General features: G+C 49.8%; 1 protein-coding gene across 2 annotated transcripts in view; it reads left to right on the forward strand.

The window, feature by feature from the left end:
* Adamts2 (ADAM metallopeptidase with thrombospondin type 1 motif 2) overlaps window positions 1-23311 on the forward strand; it is a 202095-nt gene that overhangs the window by 115447 nt on the left and 63337 nt on the right. For both annotated transcript variants that reach the window (XR_005878190.1, XM_040748534.1), the window contains exon 4: window positions 22995-23197. Coding sequence is in view for 1 of the 2 variants with exons in the window: in XM_040748534.1 (XP_040604468.1) it covers window positions 22995-23197 (203 nt within the window). In the remaining variant the exon portion in view is untranslated. The remainder of the gene's footprint in view (window positions 1-22994; window positions 23198-23311) is intronic.

Genomic DNA, 23311 nt, shown 5'->3' on the forward strand with positions numbered 1-23311 from the left:
CGGACTCCCAGCCGACCAAGAACTCTGAGAAGGGAGTAGTAGAAACAAGCAATTTCACACTTAATCACAGTTTCCCACAAGGTACTTAAGGAACGAGGAGGGAACTGAACTTGAACAACTAGCATAATTAAACATTCATGGTGCCCGCTGCCCATTTCCTGCCTGGGGATATCTTTGGAGCAGAAGCATGGCTTTCTTCTTGGAGGTGACTTCAAGAGCAGCTAATGGAAGGTGGTTTGCTGTGGGGCTGAACCTTTGGGCCCTGAGTTAGGACAGGACTCTAGAGAGAGTTGTGCTGGTGGCAGCTTAGGCTGGCAGAAGATTGGGTGGCACTAGCTTGGTTGTCATGGCGATGGGTGAGGGATCTGGTGTTGCTGACCCGTTCCCATATTGACTCAGTTTTAAGCCTCGTGGATTTGAGTCTCTGGGTGTCACCACCTCTCCTTTGGTTCTCTTACAAGGAGACCACATGGAAGCCCTTTCCTTAACGCCACCTTAGCTTTTCATGGACCCTGAACACTGAGTCTGAGGGCCATTGCCAGGACTCAGGTTACTTTTCACATGGGGAAACTGAGACTTGTGGCTGGTGGGGCCGGTGGTTACCATGTCACACAGCTGGGAAGCAGTCTTGCTGGGATCAGAGCCCGGGTCATCTGCTAACATGTCACCACCTCACTTCCCAGGAGTGGATGGGAACACTGAAGACCTCAGGCTACCCCAATTAGCCTAGGCTGGCTGCTAACATTTCTGCTCAGACTTGAAGATCCTACATCTGAGAAGAGGCCCTTAGCTTCCTAATAAGATGTTGTAGATGTCAAGCAGGAAAATAGGAGTGAAGACACCGTCTGAGGCAGGGCACTGTCTATGGACAGTGGATGCTAAGGGACTGGGCTAGCCAAATGATGGTATCTTCTGGGCACGGTTGGCTGGAATAAGTCTAATATGTGCTCAGGCTTAGGGCATCTCCAGGTCCCAGACTTTGCTGTTCGGTACCAGAGAGACACAAAGCGAAGGCTGTTCCCCGTGAGCTGAATGCCATCAGTCATGCCGTGGAGAACCATTCCATTCCACACCCAGACTGACCACGACCCTGAGAGAAGGAGAAGAAACAGAGGTGTGGCCCTGTCCTGGTGCAGGTTGGGGCTGTGGTGAATGTGCCCTGATCTCATAGGCTGGTCTGGAGGAGGACCGGAGACCTGGCTGATGTCTAGACAGATGCTGAGTGAGTGGATCGATACCAGCTCTCTGGTCACCTGGCGGGAGTCTACTCGAAGCTGCTTCGATGTTTGTCTCCGAAGGCAGCACTTTCGAGGCCTCCCCACACCACACAGGCCCCTTCAGGGTTCTAGACTCCCAACCTGTCCCTGAGTACGCTGCGGGCATGTGCCAGTCCCGAGTGCTGGCAGGAGCCTCCTCTCCCTCCCACGTGGCTCTGGTGAGCTCCCCTGGCACAGAGTCGGGTTTCCCAGGGCAATCAGTCATCCCCGGTGTCCTCTCCCTCTGTATCCCACAGAGCTCTGTCTCTCAGCAGTGTGGGTGCATGAGCTGGCTCCCTCCCCATCCAGTCAGAGCCAGCGCTGTTCTGGAGAACACCACATCCCTCATATCTGCTGCCTGTTCGGATTCTGTCTCCAGCCTCTGTCTCTCCCATCAGCCTCCTTCCATATCCCCAGGGCCTGCTTCCTCTCTGGCCAGCCTCGGTCTCCTCACTCACCACACAGGTGCTCTGGGCACTTTCATTCTTTTGGGACCTATGTTATAGATCCCCTTTTACTCCGTCCACCTGGTCAGGGGAAGGCTGGAGAGTATCTCAGCCCTCAGCTGCCTCTGTGAGCCCTCCCCAGGTGGGTATCAGTTTCTCTACAGGACTCTGAGAAAATATTCTTGCGCCCATTTTGAGTGGTCATGGCCCAGGAACATGGAGCTACATTGCTGCCTGTTTCCATGCTCCAACACTGAGGCAGTTTCATGGAGTTTGTGTAGTAACGGAAGAAAAGGAAGTTACACATTTTGAAAATACACTGGTGGGACACTGAGTGGAGAGAGCAGAGGGCTGAGGACCCCGCTATAGCGCCCTTAGCACTTGTGATGTCAAACAGTGTTTTGTTAAGTTAATACATCCCAAAGGGCTTTATCTGTTCATCAGGATGTTAGGTCTCACACAAAGGTTGGCAAGGAATGGCTCGAGAGAGAGCAAAAGACAGCCAGGGAGAAGCTGTAATTAGGCTATCAGATCAGCAATGTTGCAGATTCTCCATGGCCACTGACATTCTATTAGTCAATCAATGTACACAGACAGCTTCTTTCCAGGAACCCTGCCTGACATGGCTCACTCACTCTGTGGTCCTCCAGTCAAAGCCACACTGACCTCCTGGTGTCCCTGTGCATCCGTCAGCAGCAGACCCCCCTGTCTCTCACATCCTGCTTCCTTGCCCACACTCGGAGGCAGGTCTAGCAGTGGGTACCAGACTGTCAGCATCCCAGGTGTCCAGAGTTGCCATTGGTGTCCTGGTGGCTCCACCGCCCCCCATCCCCACTCCAGCATCCAGGAGCCAGCCCTGACAGAGGAAATCGGTGGCCTGAAGCTCTCTCTTGGGTGAGGCTCAGGCTTGGCCACCACTGAAATTCCTGGCTGTCACTGCAGGCCTGTGGCTGGCTTTGGAGAGGCTCAAGCATTGCGGCTTTGTAAAAAGATCCACTGCAAACAAGCCCCTGCTGCTCTCTGCTCAGAGCTGTGTCCTCCTTCTACTTCTGCCCTCCTCACCTGCTGCCCTGCACTCCCTGCCCTGCACTCAATTCCCCTTTCAAGAAGCAACTACTGTTCTCTGTCTTTTCTGTGCTCTTTCAGGATGTTCTAGGTGTGTGCGGTGTAAATGTGCGCGTGTGCGCGCACGCGTGTGTGTGCATGTGTGTGTGCAGGTGTCTGTGAAGGGCAGAGGCATTAGATCCCCATGCAGCACTCTGGGAATCCCACTCAGCTCTTCTAAACTGCTGAGCCTGGTCGCTAGTTCACCCCCAGGCTATGCCCCCTGCTGGAATATTTAACTGGCTTGGTCTTGTGCAGATAACCATAGCCTCTGTGAGGTCCCCCAGCCCTATGGCTGGTAGGGATGTCACCTCTAAGACTGAGCGCTTGCTGTGGAGACTCCGGTTGTTTCTGTTTTTTAGTACACACTGTTTCAGGTAATTCCACATCGAGTATCTTTACACTACTCTTTGCCCCGCTATTTGAAGGTACAGGAAGGTGAATTCGCTAGCTGAGGGGGGTTGTGCATGTGGTGGTGGGGGCACCGGCCATTAGAGAACAGCGTCCAGGCCTATGCTCACTTCTAGCTTTGAGACAAAGTATCGCTGAGTGGCTGCTCTTGAATTTGCAGTTTTCCCCACTGTTTGAGAAGCTGGATTGGCAGGTTTACACCACTAGTGCAGTTTAAAGGTTGGTAGAAATGAGCACATTGACTTTCTAGACTTGCTAGATACGTTTTTCCCCCGGTACATAACCCTGCCACACACATTTGGATTCTGACCATCTTATATGCATATTTCTTCTATAAAGTGTGAAGTTGAATACCTTTTCATGTATTTAAAAACAGCTTTGACATTCTTTTCTGATAATAGTCAATTTCATTTGTCTACTTCCCTTTATGATTGCTGGACTGTTTCTTATTGATTTGATCTGGTTCTTTTTTCATATTTAAGTACATCTAACTTTGTATGAACCCCTGCCCAAGTTCAGGATCAAACCAAGGCCCCATAGAGGAAGAGAAATCTGGTGTTCAGTAGGTTTTGTTGCAGTGTACAGACACAAATTGTTTCCTGGTTACCTGAGAAAGGTTCTATATGAAATCACATCTACCTTGGGCTGTCTTCCAGGACAGGAGAGAAATGAAGGTAAATAAGTAGGGTGTAGGCTATGGCCCCAGAAGGATCTGCTAATGTGGGGTTGAGGGCCACTGGACTTGTTCTGTTATGTCAGAATATTGCTATCGTATAAGACACTCTAAGCAAGTAGAAAGATGCCACTCAAGAAATGAATACTCAGTGTATGACAGGGAAGCCACAGGCTGATCTGGGAGGCTAGCTTTGTCCCATTTCATAAGCAGTGTTCTGCTTCCGTTCCTTTTAAATTGCTTGCCAATATTTAACAATTAGAGACAGTGGGCCAGGGGGGCGGCTCAGCGGGTGAAGTGTCTGCTGTGCAGCCTGAGGACCTGGATCCATAGTCATGGAACAGCCAGGTTCAGTAGCTCCTGCCTGTAACCCCACACTGGGGTTGGGGTAAGTGACAGACAGGAAGATCCCTAGGGCTCACTGGCCACCAACCTAGCTAAATGGGAACTCGAGATTCAGTGAGAGAACATGCCTCAAAACATAAGATGGAAAGCAGTAAAGCAGTAAAGGAAGACAGCTGCCGTGGGCCAGTGCACCTGAAAACACACACACACACACACACACATACACACACACACACACACACACACACACACACACACCTCAGCAAAATAAATAAAAAAATCAGAGCCTGGCGGTGGTGGTGCACGCTTTAATCCCAGCACTCAGGAGGCAGAAGCAGGTGAATCTCTGAGTTCAAGACCAGCCTGGTCTACAGAAGGAGTTCCAGGACAGCCAGAGCTATACAGAGAAACTCTGTCTCAAAAGAAAATCAGAGATATTGGTGGATAATGGTGGCTCAAGTCTGTAGTTCCAACCTGACTATACAGGGGTTCAAGGCCAGCCTAGACTACATGGGACCCTGTCACAAAAATAAACAAATAAATAAATAGATCAGAGACACAAGCACAAACCCAGATTTTTCAACTTCCTTACACCAAAAGAAGGCCCAGCAACAGGGATGGCCCTTGCCGGTCACTACAGTCCCCTTGGCCAGAGGCAGCTTGCCCTGGACCGCATATGCATATCCCTGGCCCAGAGGCCATGCTGACACATGGCTTTTCCCATGGGAGCAAAATATTTTTCAGGAACAAAAAAACAAAAGATAAGCCAAGAGGACCGCCTGTTTTGAGGAAAGGAAGAGTGAGATTCTTACTGGAAACACAGAGGGTAGGCTCAGGATATAAACAGTGTGTCTGGCTCAGAGAGAGACTTCTAGAAGTGCACTCTCTTGGTGCCACAGAGTCCATGCAGTTGGCTGTGCAGGGACCCAAAGGGTCTGGGGGACCTGAGTGAGGGTTGCATTTGGCTTGGGGTCTGAGGTCAGAGACATGTGTCACTTGTTGGCTGTCAGTGTGTTGGGAGCCATGGAAACCACTCTCACAAGGAAGGGAGGACGGGTCAATGGCTGCAGGCATCCACCTTACAGCCACAGTGAGCCACACTCACACACACACACACACACACACACACACACACACCTCCTTTTGATGTGGGCAACTGGCTGTCCTTCAACAGAGACGGACACCAGAAGCTGCTTCTGTTCCCACAACCTCTTCCTGCCTCTCCATCCTCTGATTGCTCAGACATAGCACAAGGTAAACGATAGTTTTCCATTGAGCCGGAAGGTCTCATTGGCCCCAGCTCCTTGACCACCGCAGCTCTTACAAAGGAAACATTTAGTTGTGGGAGGCTTATAGTTTCAGAGGTTCAGACCGTTATCGCCATGGCGGGGAGCATGGCAGCGTGCAGGCAGATGTGGTGCTGGAGGAGTAGCAGAGAGTCCTGTATCCTGCAGGCAACAGGAAGTCTACAGGCTCACTGGGTGGTATGCCATTCCTAGCACAGGAAACCTCAAAGCCCACCCACACAGTGACACACTTCCTCCAACTAGGCCATACCCACTCCAACAAAGCCACACCTTCTAATGGTGGAAGTTACACAAATACTTGGGGAGGGAACAAAGGGAGATAAAATGAAATTATAGGTTTTGGCGGAGGTGAGGGGTGCTCTGGTGCTTGTGTCAGGGCCTGAAGCAGGTAGATAGGAACTGCCCCAAACATAAAGCCAGTCCTGGAAGGAAGAGGGTTCCCACACAGCAAGTGGTCAGCAGGTGTGGAAAGCAGGGAGTCCCTAAGGTCTTAGTGCCCTCTTGTGTTTTAGTGAAAGTTAGAGCAGGGGCCCCGCCTTGAGAAACTGACTGGGTTTCCCATGCACAGACCCATTTACTCACCCTCTCCGTCTCCCAGTGAGCTGGCATCCTGCTGCCTGGCAAGGCCACATCAGTTTTTAAACAGGAAAACAAAACTCAAGCCTTCTTAGGCTATGATTTTGGGAGACTTGCCTGACAGTGCCTGTCCTCTGCAGCCTTGGTCTATCAGGATGGCGAGAGCCTGCAAAACTGGGCCTGGCCATCTTCAGCCAGAGGGGTGACTGCTGTCTTCACCCCTTCCCCTGACATGCAGCCTGCGCCCCCTCTCTCCTCCTCCCACCCCTTCACCGTAGGAAAACCCTTCCAGGCTGCCCGGTGGATCAGATTCTCGGGACTCAGCACTGTCTCCAATTTCTGATTTCCTTCCTTCTCTAAACGGGTATCAAATTAAGCCTGGTCAACACTGTGGGCTGAGAGCAGACTCAGTGCACCCAGCACCATGGCAGCGCCCCCAGGGTTTGGGGGAGCAGGGGAGCCCCTGCTCTCCTCCTCCACTGCAGTCCAGGTCTTTCTCAGACAGGAAGAACCATGAGGGCTGCTGGGACCCACAAGGCTGTGGAAAGGCCCCCACCCTCAGGTGCTTAGGTACCAAATTCACACAGAAAGTCAAACAGGATGATGACCAGGAGGGCATACCTCTGCGGCCGCTACTGCTGGCTGCCCAGTCCGCACTCACCTGTGGGAGAGGCAGGTCCTGTGGAAGACAGGGAAGAGGCCAGAAGGAGGGAAAGGAAAACCTTGGCCTCACATGAGGCTTGCTGCAGTATCAAAAGAGACATGGTCTGGGAGAGGGTGGTGGAGCCTGACATTCTCTGGGAGAGGGGGCGGAATGCTACCCCCATATTGTCTTAGTGTCTTGGGCTGAGCAGGATGGAGAGGGACCAGGAGGAGAGCGAGCTGTCTTGTGGTTTCCACATGGGGCTCCTGCTGCCCACCCTGCCACCTGTCCCCCATCACTCCAGGAGAGAGTTCTTTGTGTTTCTCGGACTGTCAATCAAGAGGGTGTATCGAATTGGCAGAGATGCTCCTCCTATGTCCTCAGCACAGGGGACAAGATCAGGGTAATGCTTCCTTGAGCAGGTCAGGGGCAGAGAGGGATGGGAGGAACAGTGAACAGCTGACCCTCCTCCCCTCGGATAGCCTAACATACCTCAGATTTGCAATTTCTCTGTTTCATTTCCCAGTGTTCACACACACATACACACACACACACACACGCACGCACGCGCACACACACACACACACACACACACACGGAGGGGGAGACCTCCCAGTGAGTTTGTTTAGAGTCCTCCTTGTATTACTAACACTATCCACTACATGCTCCCTTGTGATATGGCTCAGTTGGTAGCGTGCTTGCCTAACATGCACTGGGTCCTGAGTTCGCTCCCAGCACAGCATAAAATTGGTGGAGGGGCAAATGCTACATCAGCACTCTGGTGGTGGGGGCAGAAAGCTCAGAATTTCTAGATCATCCTCAGCTACATAGAAAGTTTGAGCCCATCTAGGACTACATGATATAAACTGTCTATAAATAAGCAAACGAATGAATGAATGAACAAATGAATTCCAGTGATCCGGACACCAAGAAGGCAGCTGTGAGGCCTATCCAAGGGGTGACAAGCTAATCAAAGCTATTCCCAAAAGCAGGCCCCTGCTTCTCCAGCACATGCCTGAGTGCTAAGCTTGTTTTCACTATGGGTAGAAGTCAGGTGACTGACTGTTAGTGCCACTGGGTCACTGCAGATGGGCTCTGAGACAATGTCCAAAGCAAAGCCAGAGGTGCTGGGTCCAAAGGCAGGTGCTGCCTCGAGTGACCTGTCAGTCTCCCAGGGCAGTATCCTAAGCTGCTGCTGCAAGCAGACAGAGATACCCTGCTGGGCCCCCATGGTATCTGCTAGGCTTGTTTCTACATCTGTCCAACAGAAGGCCTGTTTGCACCCTACAGAGTTGCTATGAACAACAAACACATAAGCATTGGTTATAACAAGACACTTGTAAAGCCCCCTGTCTTGATGTTTTCTGTTACTAATAACAATCTGCTCCCAGGTTGAGGAGCACAGCTGGCGATTGTCTTCTTGTTGGCAAAGTGCCCAACTGGGGTAGTGCATCCCATGGCCAGAGACGGGATCTTTGAGAGACCAAGCCAGCGTGGCTTTTGAAGTGGCTTCACTTCGTAAATCCACACGTGACATGAGTGGATGAATCCATTCATGAGCTGGGGCCCTAATCACGTGGAGAAACCCTCCCCCTCAACCCTACCTCTTAGTGCCTCCAAATGGGGACTAAGTTGCAACCTGAGCTTTGGAGGGAGTAAATCACATCGGAGCAGATCTCTGTGTGTCCAACATGAGATGTGCTTTTAGTCTATGCTTCCAGTGTTCCCTCCATGGTCATCCTGCTGGGGGTCTTTTAATGTTGTGCTTTGGCTGAGATTCGTGGGGAATTAGCGCCCACTCTGTAGTACCACCCTGTAAACTGCCAGCAGCAACCAGGAAGAGCCTGTAAGTTCCTCTGTTTGCCTGGACTCTGGGCAGGACGGGGGGGGGGATGAGAGCGGCAGGGGAGTGAGAAACAGCTGATCCTAGGCTACAGAGAGAGTTCACAGTCTGACATTTGAGTCCTCCTGCGTATATTGACCTCAAGCTTCTTCCAAAAGACATACAATCCTGTGTGACATGGGGTCAGGCCGGCTGGTAAAGAGAACCTGGATTTGAAAACTCCGTAAACGGGTTCAGTGTCAACTCCTGCCAGAGGCCCAGCTCAGGGTCATGACAGGACTGGAATGGGGAAGGTTTCTGAGCCTCCAAGCTCAGGAAAAGGAGCCAGTTTTGTGAACTGAGGAGAGGCAGGCCCTGGAGTAGGGCCGGGTAGATAAGGGTGCTATGCCCTGAGCTGGGTGGTTGGATGAAGGTCCAGAGAGAGGTGGGTGAGGCAGTCAGTCAGGCTGTCCAGGACACGTGGATGTGAGGTGTCTCAGGGCCTTATGGGGCAGTATCCAGGAAGCTGCCTGATGTCCACATCAGGGGCTCCAGTATGTGCACTGGGTTGGGCGCGAGAATCATCTCCCTGAGACTTGCTTGACAGCAGGCTGCAGGCTGGGGTTCTGGCCATGCAGGGCTCTGTGACATTGGTCATCAGCACCCCACTTACCAGTTTCCTGCTTTCCCCACTTTCTAGATGAGATCCCAGGGAATCCCTATGGGGGCCTGTGGGTGTCTGTGTTTTGTTCTGAAGTTCATGGTAAATATTTTCATTCAGTCATCTGCCAGTCTCTCCATTGGTTCCTGCCATCTGGCTGCTTTGTGCTGGGGAGACATTGAAAAGGAAACTCAGGGCCAGTTCCCTCCCCTGTGTGTGCTGTCCCATAGAAAGAACGCCTGGTGTCCTCGGGGCCAAGGCTGGTCCCCAGGACCCTCCTTTAGAAGGAACAGTGCTTTACTGGCCTCCCAGCTCCTAGCCTCCCTACCCCTTGGAGGCCCCAGGAACCTGGTTGTTGCAAGGGGAGATACAGAGGCCTCCTGGAAGATGGTACCAGGGGAAAAAATGGGTGCAAGAGGGTACTGCCTAACCCAGCTGTGCTTGGTGGCGGAGTGGGACAGGGGTGTTCTGGCACCTCGGGTGAAGCCTGGGGACAACAGGCCACCCATCCCTGCGGTAAATAAAACTCGACAGACGATACAAGACCAGGGCATCCAGCACAGCGGCCTGCACACTTCTACAGGGACATTGTAGCACCGTGTTCCCAGGGGTATGTGTTCTGGGGCTTGGCCCACTTACTTGGGCTCCAGACCTTAAATACTTAGCAGGTTTTCTCCTCACCCACAGCGGGCTCCTTGAAAAAACAAGAGGTGAAAGCCTAAAACAGAGGAGATTGTCACACCTCACGTCTTCATAATCTTAGGGTGCTTTGACTAAATTATCTGGGGCATCAACCTGAGGTCGGCGCACACGATGGTGTCTGTGTGGGGGTCATGCTGGGACTCTTGTGGTCGCAAGAGACACAAAGTCAAACAAATCAATTCAGAGAACTGGAGAGTTGGGGAGCAAGAGTCGTGTTAGCTGTGCCGACAGCTGTTTGGGTCCATTTTCTGTGTCTGCCACAAATGCCCGAGGCTCGTTACTTTATAAAGAAAGATTATTTATTTGTCTCGAAGCTTTTTTCTCAGGTGGCCCTGTCTGTGTGGCCTCTCTCATCGTCAAGTGATCACAAAGGAGAGCACTGGCAGAGGGGATACCAGGGATTCAGGGCCATGGCTTCCTCTTTCATCGCAATGTATTCTTGTGGGAACTAAGTCTCAATGAGTGACATGGTCTCTGTAAGGGCCATGGCCCCAGTGACCAAACACCTCCCATGGTGGGGGAGGGGGACTGGTTAAAGTCCCATCACTTCTCAGATAAGCATGCAGGGACAAAGCTTTGGGGGCTGCCCAGCCTCAGAGCCTACTTGCCACTGTCTCAGTTCCATTTTCTGTCACCATGATAAAACACCCGACAAAAGCAACTTAAGAAAGGGCTTATTTGGCTTACAAGCCCAGGTCACAGTCCATCATTACAGAGAAGTCACAGCAGCAGGACCCTGCAGCAGCTGGTCACATCTCTATAAGAGCAAAGAACAATGAACTAAGGTGTACACGCTCACGTGCATACAATACAGGGCTTCCTGCCTGGGGAATGGTGCCACTCACAGTAGGCAGGTCTTCCCACTAATCGAAACAAGCCCCCACAGACATGCCCACCAGTCCCTCACTGAGGCTCCTTCCCAGATGAGTCTAGATTGTGCCAAGTTGACAGTTAAAACCAACCAACACAGTGTCTTAGCTCTGCTTCTCTGGAAGAAGGCACCCAGCAACCCTGGGATCATACATCATGGGGGCTTCTCATCTATACCAGCAGTGTTCTTGGATTTCACTGCCCTGGCTGACATGGGTGCTTCCAAAGCAGGAGCCTTTAGAATAAAGCTAAGGTGGATTTGGCTTTCCAGAACCATTTAGACTTGGAGAGGGAGACAGTTATTGATCAAAACAAAAATTAAGAACAAACACCCAGTACAATTGAGCTCACTTGTGCTACCCCAGCCCCTATAACTCTGAGAAGGCAAAATCACACAGGGAAGCCAGGATGTACCATGTCCCCCACCGGGGAGCATCCAGAGCCCCAGGAGAACATTATCTAAGGGGCTTCCCAGAGGTAGGGAGACAAAAATATTTCCTTCCCCTTCTCCAGAGCCACTTTTTTGTCCCTGAAGAAGGCTTGGAAGGTGGAGTGGGCCAGGGACCCCCAGCTTCCCATTCCATGGAAACACACAGTACTTTAGCCCCCACCTCTGAATTGTGCAAATAAAGTATCCTGGAGAACCGGTACCCCTCCTGGCTCCCCCACTCCACCTCGAATCGTAAAAATGACACGGAATGAGCTGCATCTGTTAGAGCTGCAGAAATTAATTCAGGCTTGGTAATAAAGTTATAAAGACTGGGCTGAAATAACCATAATGAGCTCCTTTTAATAAAACTCACCAGTGGGACTCTGTGCTGATGGCCCCCGTGGGGCTGAGCCTGCTCTTTGCTTCCAGAGCCTCCTAAGAGCCTGCCTGCTGCCAAGCAGGGCCTCTTGCCGTGCCCTGATTATGCACCTAGGTAAACATATTTTATCTTAATGACCATCTTTGGGGGAATCTGCAGTCACAGAGTGATTATGTCTTCAAAGTTAACAACCGGAGGACTGACCTTCCTGAAGATGGCCTCGCCTGGACTGGCGCCTCAGTGTACGTTCTGTGAGGCTGCCTCTGCCCAAGATTTAAGGCCTAACCCTAAGCTCCTGCAAAGCCCGGGCTATCAGCAAGAAGTGTGGGTCGGGCTAGGCAGATGTCTCAGTCGAGAAAGTGCTTACCTATAAGCATGAGAATCTGAGTTCTAGTCCTCAGACAGACATAAAGAGCCAGGCATAGTAGAGTGTACAACAGCAAGCCAAGTATTCCTACAGAGAGGTGGACAGCAAAAAACGGGAGCCTCCCGGGAGCTCATGGGCCACCCTGGGATAAGCAGTAGCAATGCCACCTGCAACAAGGACTGACACCTGAGGTGGTCATTTTACGTCTACGTTTGCACTGTGGTGAGCCTGGCCTCCCTTTTCTGAGTAGGGTAGTAGTTCCTGTTCTTCCTGAGTCCTAGGGAAGGAAGAAATCTGTTCTAATCCACAGGGCTGATGTCTAGGACCAGCAGCATGGTATGGTTCCTCTGTACTCAGTGCCTTTAGCAAGCTGTGTTTTCACTCACCTTGCTGAGCCAGCAGAGATCTGGGACGTCCACAATATCCCGAAAGCATGTGGCAGTGAGGTAGGGAAGCTGGCAAGAGCCTGCTGAACTCTAGAGAGGTAGTTAGCTGTATTCTCTTGTAGTATTTCCACAGCTTCATCCTGATTACCAGATTGTATTAGTTAGTTTTGCCTTACAACAAAATGTCGGAGGCAACTAACCTTATAAAATAAAGGGGTTTATGTAGCTCACAGTTTTTACACCTCAAGGGCATGGCACTGGTAGGGGCTTAGATCCCTTCCTCTACCTCTTACCTCTCCCTCCCTCCCTCCCTCTCTCCCTCCCTCCCTCCCTCTCTCTCTCCCTCCTTCTCTCTCTCTCTCTCTCTCTCTCACACACACACACACACACACACACAAGAATATGGTTCTATCTTTGGGGTCTCCTTGCTTAGTGCGGTCAGTTGTCTTCAGCGTCTGCGGCCTGATGGAAACCATGGCTTGCTTCTCATCATCTTCTCTTGTTTCTGTATTGAGCCTCCGGTTTCCTGTATTTTGTATCTTATGTTTTTCTTGGGCACATCTTTCGTTTGGATGGACCCTCTCTTCCAGAAGCTTTGTCAGAAGAAATAATTAGCAGATAAATGTTCTGGAAACTTGCATGTCTGGAAATGTCTCTATTGAAGTGACATACTCCATTGAGAATTTGGGCGTGAGACTGCAGTTAGGTTCATTTTCCATCAGGATTCCAAATGTTTTCTTTTTCTTTTTCTTTTCATTGCTTGCCTTCTTCTAATGCTGCTGTGGCATCTAAGCCATTCTGAACCCATCCCTTTGTCTATCCTTCTGTCTCCTGCTTATTACTGCTTGTTCTCAATGGGAGCTTGCAGGCTCTCCCGTCTGCTGAAGTGCTGCGATCATTTGGTGTGTCTTATTCTCTTCTGTTGGGCACTAGATGAATACTTTTCCATCTGGGAGCACCCCTCAGTTAGGGGAATTTTCTAGAACGACTGATACCCTCCTTTCTGGTTTTCCATGCTCTTTATGAAGCTTCTGTTATCTGGGTGGTATGTGAATGAGCAACATTTCTCAATCTATTATCATTTTTCAGGTTGACTTACTGTTTCACTTAGTAGGAAAGTCCTCAACTTCATTTTCCAGTCCTGTCACTGACTATCATTTACTTCATTTTTTTATTCCAGGAACTCACTTTAGTGTTCTCTGCCTGTTCTTGTTTAAAGTATGTGGCATTCAGAGGAGATACTAGCACACGCTTCCTGCTCCCAGTTCCCTGCAGAGTCCATTTCTTTCCTCTGTTGGAAAGTACTTCAGGTTTGTACAAAGAAGCTGGCATGAAATCACCCTTTAGATGGGCTTCACTTGGAGAGCTATGGGCTCAGGACCACAGAGAACCATGAGATGTTGCAGTGTGAGAGCATTCAGAGAGATAGATAGCAACAGGACCCTGGAGGGAGAAAATTTCGATAGTAACAGTAACTGCCATGTGGAGCATGGAGGTCTCAGAAGTCTTACTCTTCAATGCCAGAGGACAAAGTGAGTTTCTGGCTTTTACAGATTTTGGGGGTGGGTGGGCAAACTCCATACCACATTACCTATGCTGTCCAGAAATCACACAACAGGAAGGTACTAAAAAAAAAAAGGAAAGCTGTAATTAAATGTTGTCCTTGGTCTGGGACTGGGATACAGGGCTTGCTCATAGCTTCAGGGAGGTGGAGAGAACTGGCCTCTTTGAGGAGCTATAAGGTCAGAGTATGTCTATCAACTCTGTTCAGGGGAGCCGTGTGGTTGGACTGATGTCAGGGAAAAGAGGTAGGTGGAGAGTCTGTGATCTGCTACGGTGGGTTTTTTCCTTCTTGGTCTCCATGTGCAGTGTCAGAGGAGCCTACCATAGATATGGTGGCCCTTGGCTGACCACTCATTTGTAAAGGTAGACAGTAAACATGTTTACTACAATGACTGGAACCCTGGTGTTTGTAGGTGGGTTCCTTTTGCTCCTTGGTTCCTCAGAGTACTAGCCCAGGCTCTATCTGGAATGGAGGCTGTCTGGCACCAGCATCTTGGGAATGAATGGGTTAGTGGACCTTCACCAAATCCTTCATTTTCTGGAATGGTACCCTCACCCTTAACCACACCAAGTGCTTGCATCCCAGAGACCTTTTACACCTTTTCGAGGAGTACTCCAGACAAACACTAGTCCAGTCGAGGGGCATGGGGCATGGGCGGGGATTGGCACTATCCTTCAACTAATTCATCTGTCCCCCACCTCACTCCTGGATGGTATTTGATACTTCAGTTTCCATGCTTTGGGGGACTGTGGCACAGACCAGAAGAATCCTGGCTCTTCTCCATACCAGCTTGGGACTCAACTTGAATACATCAAGTTTATTACCATGAAAAGCTCTCCTGCTTCCCAGCCAATGACTGTTCTGACACTGCTTCTCTTCGGCTCGCCCTGGGATTATAGCTTTGGGACTTTAAAAATTAAAGTCCCTGACACTTTCCAGACAGATGGATTCCAGAAAGGAGTTAAATGGGCCCTTTGTGTTCAAGCCTTTATTTTCACCCAGAAGTCTGGGTGTGTCCTTGGACACTTTTTCAGTGCATTTCATGATAGCAACATACTTTGTTATAGTGAATATAATTTTGTAATATGTAGTCTTAATTTTAAGGAGTTCCTTTTTGTTCATTGATCTTTTTCACAAATGTCTTCTGAGTAAGTTCTGGAATTTGTTGGAGTTTAATGATTCTTTTGCAATTGTGTTGCACCTATAGATTAATTTGGATGAGAATAACTTCCAGTCCAACACTGTATTATTTTTCTCTCCTTTTACTGTAGGTAGAATTTTTGTCAGCACCACCAGCTCCAAAATAAATGCATAGAGGCTTAATTATAAATGTTCGGCCAATAGCTCAGGCTTGCTCCTAGACAATGCTTACAACTTAAACTAGCCCGTTCATACCAATGTACGTTTTGCCATACGGCATCACCTCTCTTTTTGTGCTGTGCCTCCTGCTTCCTCTCCATGTCTGGCTGGCAACTCCTCTGACTCTGCCCTTCTTCCCAGTGTCCTTAGTCTGGCTCTCCTGCCTAACCTTATCCTGTCCAGCTATTGGCAGGTAAACTTCTTCATTAAACCAATCACAGTGGCATGTGTTCACACAGTGTAAAGGAATAAAATATTCCACAATTGATTCTCATTATTATGATAGTTGTGAATTTTAGTTAACAGCTTTCCCTCTCCCAACCCAATTTTCTAGCTGGTTGTTGTCCTGGACAAGCAAGTTATCAATCGCTGTGTTCTCACTTCATGTAAGATTAGATGTGCCTATTCTTTGTAGGTTGGGAAGGACTTTCCTATAGAAGCATCTAGATTTTCTTTTGGATATTTTTTAATCTTCTAGTTATCTCTTTGTTCATTTCTGTACTCCAACTGTTGGAATTTATGCCTTCTATCTAGTCTATGCTTATTAGAACTAAAGTTTTTTTTAAAAATAGATTTATTTATTTATTTTATATATATGGATGCTCTGTCTGCATGTGTATGACCTTATGCTAGAGAGAGCATCAGATCCCATTAGAAATGGTTGTGAGACACCATACAGGTGATGGGAATTGAACCTAGGACCTCTGGAAGAGCAGCCACAGCTCTTAACTGCTGAGCCATCTCTCCAGCTCCAGAACTAAAAGTTTTAAGGCTTTCCTTTTTACAATAATTCCAGACATTTGTTCCAACATTAGTCACTATAGACACAGTTTTTTTTGTTTTCTTTGTGTCTCAATGTCTTCCACACATGCATGAAAAGGGTGTGCTTTACTTATTGATGGTTTGAACACTGGATTGTCTAATGAATTCAAATCCTTTATGTCCACTCCTAGTGTTTTTTGTAACTCATGCGCTGTTTTCTGGAGTGTGTGACTGTTCATGCCTAACTAGGCTTCACCTTCTCCTCACATCCATTTAGTGCGCTGGTGAGAGCACTGGATTTCCTGTCATATCTTCTTCAGACCCTATTTGCCTTAGCAACCCATCCCCCAGAATACCTCGGATTTTAGTTTAACTCACGAATGACATTAAGATACCTCATTTCTTTTTGTTGCCAATTATATGATATATGTTTAATCTCTTCACCCCATTCGTTTTCATCTGTACCGTCCCCCTCTTTCCTTGGTTTTCCCTCATGTAAGTAATTTATAGCTGGCTCTTGTTCCAGTTCCTACTCCTTTACCTGTCGCCACATTTCTCTCCTGTCCCCCCCCCCCATGTCATCTTCCCGACCCTACATGTACCAACCTCTCTTTCCAGACCAGAGGCCTTCTGCTGGGTCCTGAGTTCCCACTGCATCTCTCTTCCATGCCTCTAACCCTTCCTAGCCCCAGGATCCCTGTGGAATACTGGGGAAGCTGAGGCCTCCCAGCCCCACGGATACTGTCTTCCAGGGGTCTCCATCCAAGGGCAGAGAATCAGTGAACACCAAAGTAAATCCACAAAAGGTGTTAGAAATGCACAATTGTCACTCCTGTGGGAAGGAAAGGGGGTGTTGTCTGGGGGAGGAAATTCTTAGAACTTAGGATGAAATGAGTAAGGGGCCTTTGAGAAGGTGACATTTCAGCTGGAACCTGATGGATGGGAGAAGGAGGGAGGGAGGATCATTCCAGGGGAGCAGACAGTAGAGTCTTCTGCCATGGAACAGTGTGCTTCTCTAGGTCACAGGTCCCTGCCTTGACTTACCCGTATTGTCCCCTGTGTTTAGTGAGGGCTATGGAGGTGGCACATGAGGATTGTGTCAGTAGACTTTGCATTAAGTTTGACAAAGTACCAGAGAGAAGCAACTTAGAAGGAGGACAGGACTTGGGGTCACAGGTTCAGTGGTTTTGGGCCGTGGTCACTTGGCCTTGTTGCTTCAGGCTATATACTATGGCAGCTGACATCATGGTGTGGAGGAGGAGGCTTCCCATCTCATGGCCACCAAGAAGCAAAGAGCATTAGGAAGGGACTGGGATCCCAATAGCTCCATCAAGGGTCCACCCCAGGTAACATAACTTCCTTTTACTAGGCCCAGTCTCTTGAAGTTCCCACCATCTCCCAGCAGTGACACAGGCTGGAGCCTGAGCCGTGGCCATATGAGCCTAGGAACCAATTAAGAGCCAAACTTCATTGGGAGTGGAAATCAAATGAGGCCCCTCTTCCACAAGATCTAAGCCCAATGAGAAGTCAGACAGCAAGACCTTAGAACTATAGTCTGCCTTCCCTCTGGGTGATTTGGGAGATCCTCCAGTGCTTGGTCATGAGCTAATTTGGAGCAGGAGCAGCAAAATGGAGAGGCCAGCAAAGACAATGGCATAGACTTGCATAGGACCTGGCAAGTCCTTGGGCATCCTTGCATTTATGGGGCTGGCACCAGCCCTATCACACTCTGACTTTACAGAATAGAGTCCAGGTGTCTTTTCTACCAATCTTGGTTCCCCTAAACCAGCCCTTGTGCTGGTGAAGCACAGGGTACCTTGTAGACCATCTTTTTTTTTTTTTTTTTGGTTTTTACGAGACAGGGTTTCTCTGTATTGTTTTGGAGGCTATCGGTCCAGCCCAGCCTCGAACTCACAGAGATCCGCGCCTGCCTCTGCCTCACGAGTGCTGGGATTAAAGACGTGCGCCACCACCGCCCGGCTCTTGTAGACCATCTTGATAATGTTGGAAAGGTTGGGCATGGTGGTACATGCCTGCAATCCCATCACACAGGAGTCAGAGCTAGAAATACAAAAATGTCCTGGTCTACAGACTATCTTCTATGACAGTCTGGGATACAGGGTAAGATCTTGTCTGAAAATCGATCAAACAATAACAACAAAACCAATATTGAGTAATGTACCCACACCTTACTGTGGCATATATTATTATTACAAGGTCACACTACTCCTAAAATAAGAATAAGTATTCTTTTAGTTGTTGTTGCTATAGACAGTGTCCCATGTGTTCCGTGCTGGCTTTGAACTCCCTCTGTAGCTGTAACCAAAAATAACTTTGAGCTCCTTATCCTTCAAATGCTAGGAGTATAAGCATGTACCATGTGACCATTTATGCATTATTGGAGGATCAGACACAAATAGGGAAGCATTTTACCAACTAATCTACTAGCCCAGAGTCAGAATCAGCATTCTTTAAGGAACAAATAATAATATTGGGTCTAGGCTTGGTCTCGGGTCCCAGCTCCTCTTCTCTGGCCATGTGACTTGATGGACTCAATCTTTCTGCTCTTTTATTGCTCCTTGTTGATTGTCTTAATCGATTTTGGGCTACTGTCACAAAATACCTGACATTGGCCTGTTTATTAAGACAAGATGTTTATTTTGTTCACCATTCCAGGGAATGAATAGTTCAAACAACATGGTGTTGGGCTCCTGGCAAGAGCGCCCCCTGGCTGTGTCACAGCATGCCAAGTGCAATGATGTGGTAGAAGTATATTCCAGAGGAAAAGAGGAAGCCAAGATGAGGGTCGGGCTCCCTCTTTTATAACAAGTCCCCGAGGAGAATAACCCAGTCCCAAGAGCCCAGTCCCAACTCCATGTGATGGCATTGGTTTTGTTATTGTTGTTGTTTTGGTTTGGTTTTTCGAGACAGGGTTTCTCTGTATTGTTTTGGAGGCTGTCCTGGAACTCACTCTGTAGACCAGGCTGGCCTAGAACTTACAGAGATCCGCCTCCCAAGTGCTGGGATTAAAGGCATGCACCACCAACGCCCGGCTTGGCATTGGTTCTTTAAAGAGTCTGGAGTCCCTGTGACAATGATTACTTCCTCTAGGCCCCACCTCTTAAGAATATGGTGTCTCGATAACTCTAATGTGGGGACCATACTTGCTGCTCTGAGACCTTTAAGGGACAAGCCAGAGGGGTGTCAGAACAGGCCGGAGCCCCTCCTTTTTGTGATAACTGAACACAGCTTTGTCACTGTGACGTGCCGTGCACATGTCCTTTTCCAAGAAGCCACTCTGAGGGTGCTCAAAGGTGCAGCCCTCAGCCCCTGGGCTCAGCACCCTTTGCTGTACAAAGCTTATGTAGATGGGCTTGACTGCTGCCTCAGTCCTCCCTGGATAGGAACTCTGCTTCCCCTCATCCCTCCCCAGCCTGTTGATCAACTCTCAGCATCTTTCCTTTGCCTTCTAGAGAATCTCAGACCAGGGCTCTTAGACATGGTTTCTGCTGTGTCATCCTTACCAAAGCAAAGAGAGCTCCAGATGCCATCCGGAAGGGTCCCCGAGCAAGGGAATGCCAGGAACCAACTATCTTTTGTTTATTTGTTTTAAAAGCTAGGCTCCTATGATGGACACACAGGCAAGGGGGAGTCAGCCGACCAGGCCGTGGCTGCTTGGGCCCCTGTCTCTCTAGCATCTGTCAGCCCTCTTCTACTTGGGGAACCAGTGATTTCTCCGTGTGTGTGTGTGTGTGTGTGTGTGTGTGTGTGTGTGTGTGTGTGTGTGTGAGTGTGTGAGTGTTGCTGGGAGAGGGAGCTGCCACAGAAGAAAGAGAAACTGCAGGTAGCAGTATCTTTCTGCCTCAGCAGGAAATGGGCAGCATTGACAGTTCATCACCCAGCCTGCACTAGTAATGAAGGATGGGTCACGTGAACTATAGGCCAAGGACCAACTGGAACAAAGGCCTTTAGGTCATGCCAGCAATCCAGCATGGCTGGGTAGGCCCTGAAGGCCAGGGCTGCTGTCAGAGGGTTCACTGGGAGGCTGGCCCAGGACCTTTTGGGAGCTTGTTGCTTGCCAGAGCTCCCTGGGAGAGACAGGCATGTCAAGACCAGAGTTTAGCCTGTGTTAAGGTCATAACGAAACAGGGGTGTCTCTGTGATTGATGAGGTGGACTATCTGCCTGGCTTCCAATTCCCATAGGGACACAGAAGGGCAGGAGGGCAACAGGCCCCATTGCCTTGGTCTACCTGCTGTGTCCTGAGCTAGCTGGAGCAGACCTGAGGGAGGTTTCAAGGAGTCAGACTGCTTGGAGGGGCTGACCCATCTCTCCGCTCCTGGGTTTTGGGACCTCTCTACCTATGGCTGGGCTTTAGAGAAGGTGTTCTAAAAGGTAATGCCCAAGAAGTCACTCCTTAGGATACCTAACCTTGGTTGTCATGTTCATACCCTGGGGAGAGAGAATCACAATGGTGGATCACCTCCTTCAGGTTGGCCCGTGGGCGTGGTTGGCTCATGGGCATGTCTGCAGGGAATTTTCTTGACAGCTGATTGGTGGAGGAAATTCTAGCCCTCTCCTAGGCTGTGTGATGAAGCAAGCCAATAGCAGAGATTCTCACGGTGGCTGCTTCAGCTCCTTCCTCCAGGTTCCTGTCTTCTGATAATAGCCTAAAATAGCTAAGACGTCAATAAACCCTTCCCTGACCAAGTTGGTTTTGGTCAGTCTTTTATCACAGCAACAGGAGAGCAAACTGGGGACCCCTTCCCACAAAAATCATCACGGTAAGGATGTCAGCAACAGTAATGACCATGCTCAGGTGAAATTGCAACCTCCAAAGCATCTTTATACAGCCTCTTGCTTCGGATGGGCCTGGAGCACATGGTTTGGTTAAACAACTGTGCCTAGTTGGCAGCACAACTGCCTTGGGAATTAGTGTCAGAAGGGTACTCTCTGAGACCTTTAGGGGTCAAGAAGTCACCAGGCTAACAGGTGGCTTCCCTGGTGACCTGGACCCCTGTGTGCTCTCTCTCAGTACACCTAGGTGATCCAAGGACGGTCCCATCTCTTAGTTTCTCAAGAGAAACTGGGTGTTATTGATGGTTTCCAATGTGAAATCTTCCAAGTTTCCAATGCTGTGGGCAAAATTAGGGATTTTTAAAAAGTACTTTGTGGACCCAAGGAGGACCTCTTTAGTCTGCTATTCTCCTGGGGCTGCCCGTGTGTGACCCTGAGCAAGATAGGGCAGAAGGTGGTGTCTAGCTCCTTCCCCGGGGAGACCTTTTTCTGTGGAAATTACCATCTTCTTTGCTTCCCAAGGTGGCTCTGAAGGTGAGCTGTCCCTGCTCGCTGAAAATGCAAAGAAATAAATGCATGAAAATAGAGCAGCAATCCCTCAAGCCTTGTGTCAGGTTTAAGTCCCAGGCGGCTCCTCTGGAAGCATCAGGATGGCCCTGAATCATCTCCAGGCAGCTGAGCAGAGCAGCACTGAGTTCTGCCAGGGGCCCTTCCTGCAGGGCTAGCCCATTCCCCATGCCTAGGTTAGCCCTGAGTAGGACCTGCCATGTTTGTGCATGGGTGCATTGCGTGCAAATATGCACAAGGCTATCTATGCACTATAGATGTTCATTTGTGTGTTTGAGCATATATGTGTCTGTGCCTGCAGGTTTATGTACATATGTTATATGTAGTGTGTGTGTGTGTGTGTATGTATGTGTGTGTGTGTGTACGTTATATCATCAGTTTGTAGTGTTAAAGGTAAGCTTGAGGGCATGAAGCCTCTGTCTGGTTGTCTGCCACATAGTGGTTCCTTGCCTGTAAAATTGAGGCAGTAATTTGGACTGGAGATACCCACTGTGTGACTGAGTGAAGGGGTTTGCTGGGTGGCTGATGGGGGTGGGGTGGGAACAGAACCATATGCCAAGCTGTCTTGTATCATCCTGAGTGGCCACCCTCGGATATTTGGTCTCACCGGTGTGAACCAGATAGAAATCAAGGCAGACAGCATAGCTGTAGAAGCAGTGGGCAGCATCCTGGGCCCTGGCTCTGTTTGTGGCCGTGGGCATGGCATCCTGGGCCCTGGCCCTGCTTGTGGCAGTGGGCATGGCATCCTGGGCCCTGGCTCTGTTTGTGGCAGTGGGCATGGCATCCTGGGCCCTGGCTCTGTTTGTGGCAGTGGGCATGGCATCCTGGACCCTGGCTCTGTTTGTGGCAGGGGGCATGGCATCCTGGGCCCTGGCTCTGTTTGTGGCAGTGGGCATGGCATCCTGGGCCCTGGCTCTGTTTGTGGCAGTGGGCATGGCATCCTGGGCCCTGGCCCTGTTTGTGGCAGGGGGCATGGCATCCTTGGCTCTGGTCCTGTTGGTGGTGCAGATCCTTACCCTCACTGAGATCCCTCAGACCCCATGTCTCCACGATCAGTGCATAGCAGATACTGACCATTTTTGGCCAGTCAGTCAGTTCCCTCAAGGCAGACTGTAGGAGGTATGATGAGAGGGACTTATATGGGTCCCTGAGCAACCCCATCAGCACTAGGGTTGGGGGCAAAGTTCCCTTGGTGGAGAAGGGGTCAGACATGAAGGTCCTGACCCAGGATATGGGTATCAAACTGGTCCATTCCTTGAAAGATTGGGAGATAGTTCTGGAAGGAGCTAGGAGTGAAGAGACACCATGTGACACATACTGTCTGGGCTGAGCCCCAGTTTCCCCCGTTTGGTTTGTGTTTATCAGTATTGCCACTCTCTAGACTTCTATTTGTTCTGTAAATGGGCACAGTGCTCCAGGTTCAGGGTGCAGTGAGTTTTAAATGAGACAATGATCACTCTAATGCCACCCTGATGCCTGACTGGTGACTGAGTTGGTTCTGTCTTTCTGTGATGCCCCTGGGGAGGAGGTGCTGGGCTGCAACCAAAGAAGGTGTCCTCTCCTTCCAGGAGCCTCCCGGGGCAGACTGGAAAGCCTCAGCAGAGCCCTGGGCGTCCTGGAGGAGCGCATCAACAGCTCACAGCGGAGGGTGCGCAGGCATGCTACCGACGATGACTACAACATCGAGGTCCTGCTGGGCGTGGATGACTCAGTGGTCCAGTTCCATGGGAAGGAACACGTGCAGAAGTACCTGCTGACACTCATGAACATTGTGAGTCAAGGCTGGGGGTAAGGGAATAGGAGTGGAACCAGTCTCTTGCAGGCAGGACTTGAGTAGGCAGGGAAATTGAGCTTGGGTGGGGACTAGTGGTGGCTGGGTGGGTCC

Source organism: Mesocricetus auratus, unplaced genomic scaffold (genome assembly GCF_017639785.1).
Source record: "Mesocricetus auratus isolate SY011 unplaced genomic scaffold, BCM_Maur_2.0 Super-Scaffold_100007, whole genome shotgun sequence".
Taxonomy (NCBI): Eukaryota; Metazoa; Chordata; class Mammalia; order Rodentia; family Cricetidae; genus Mesocricetus; species Mesocricetus auratus.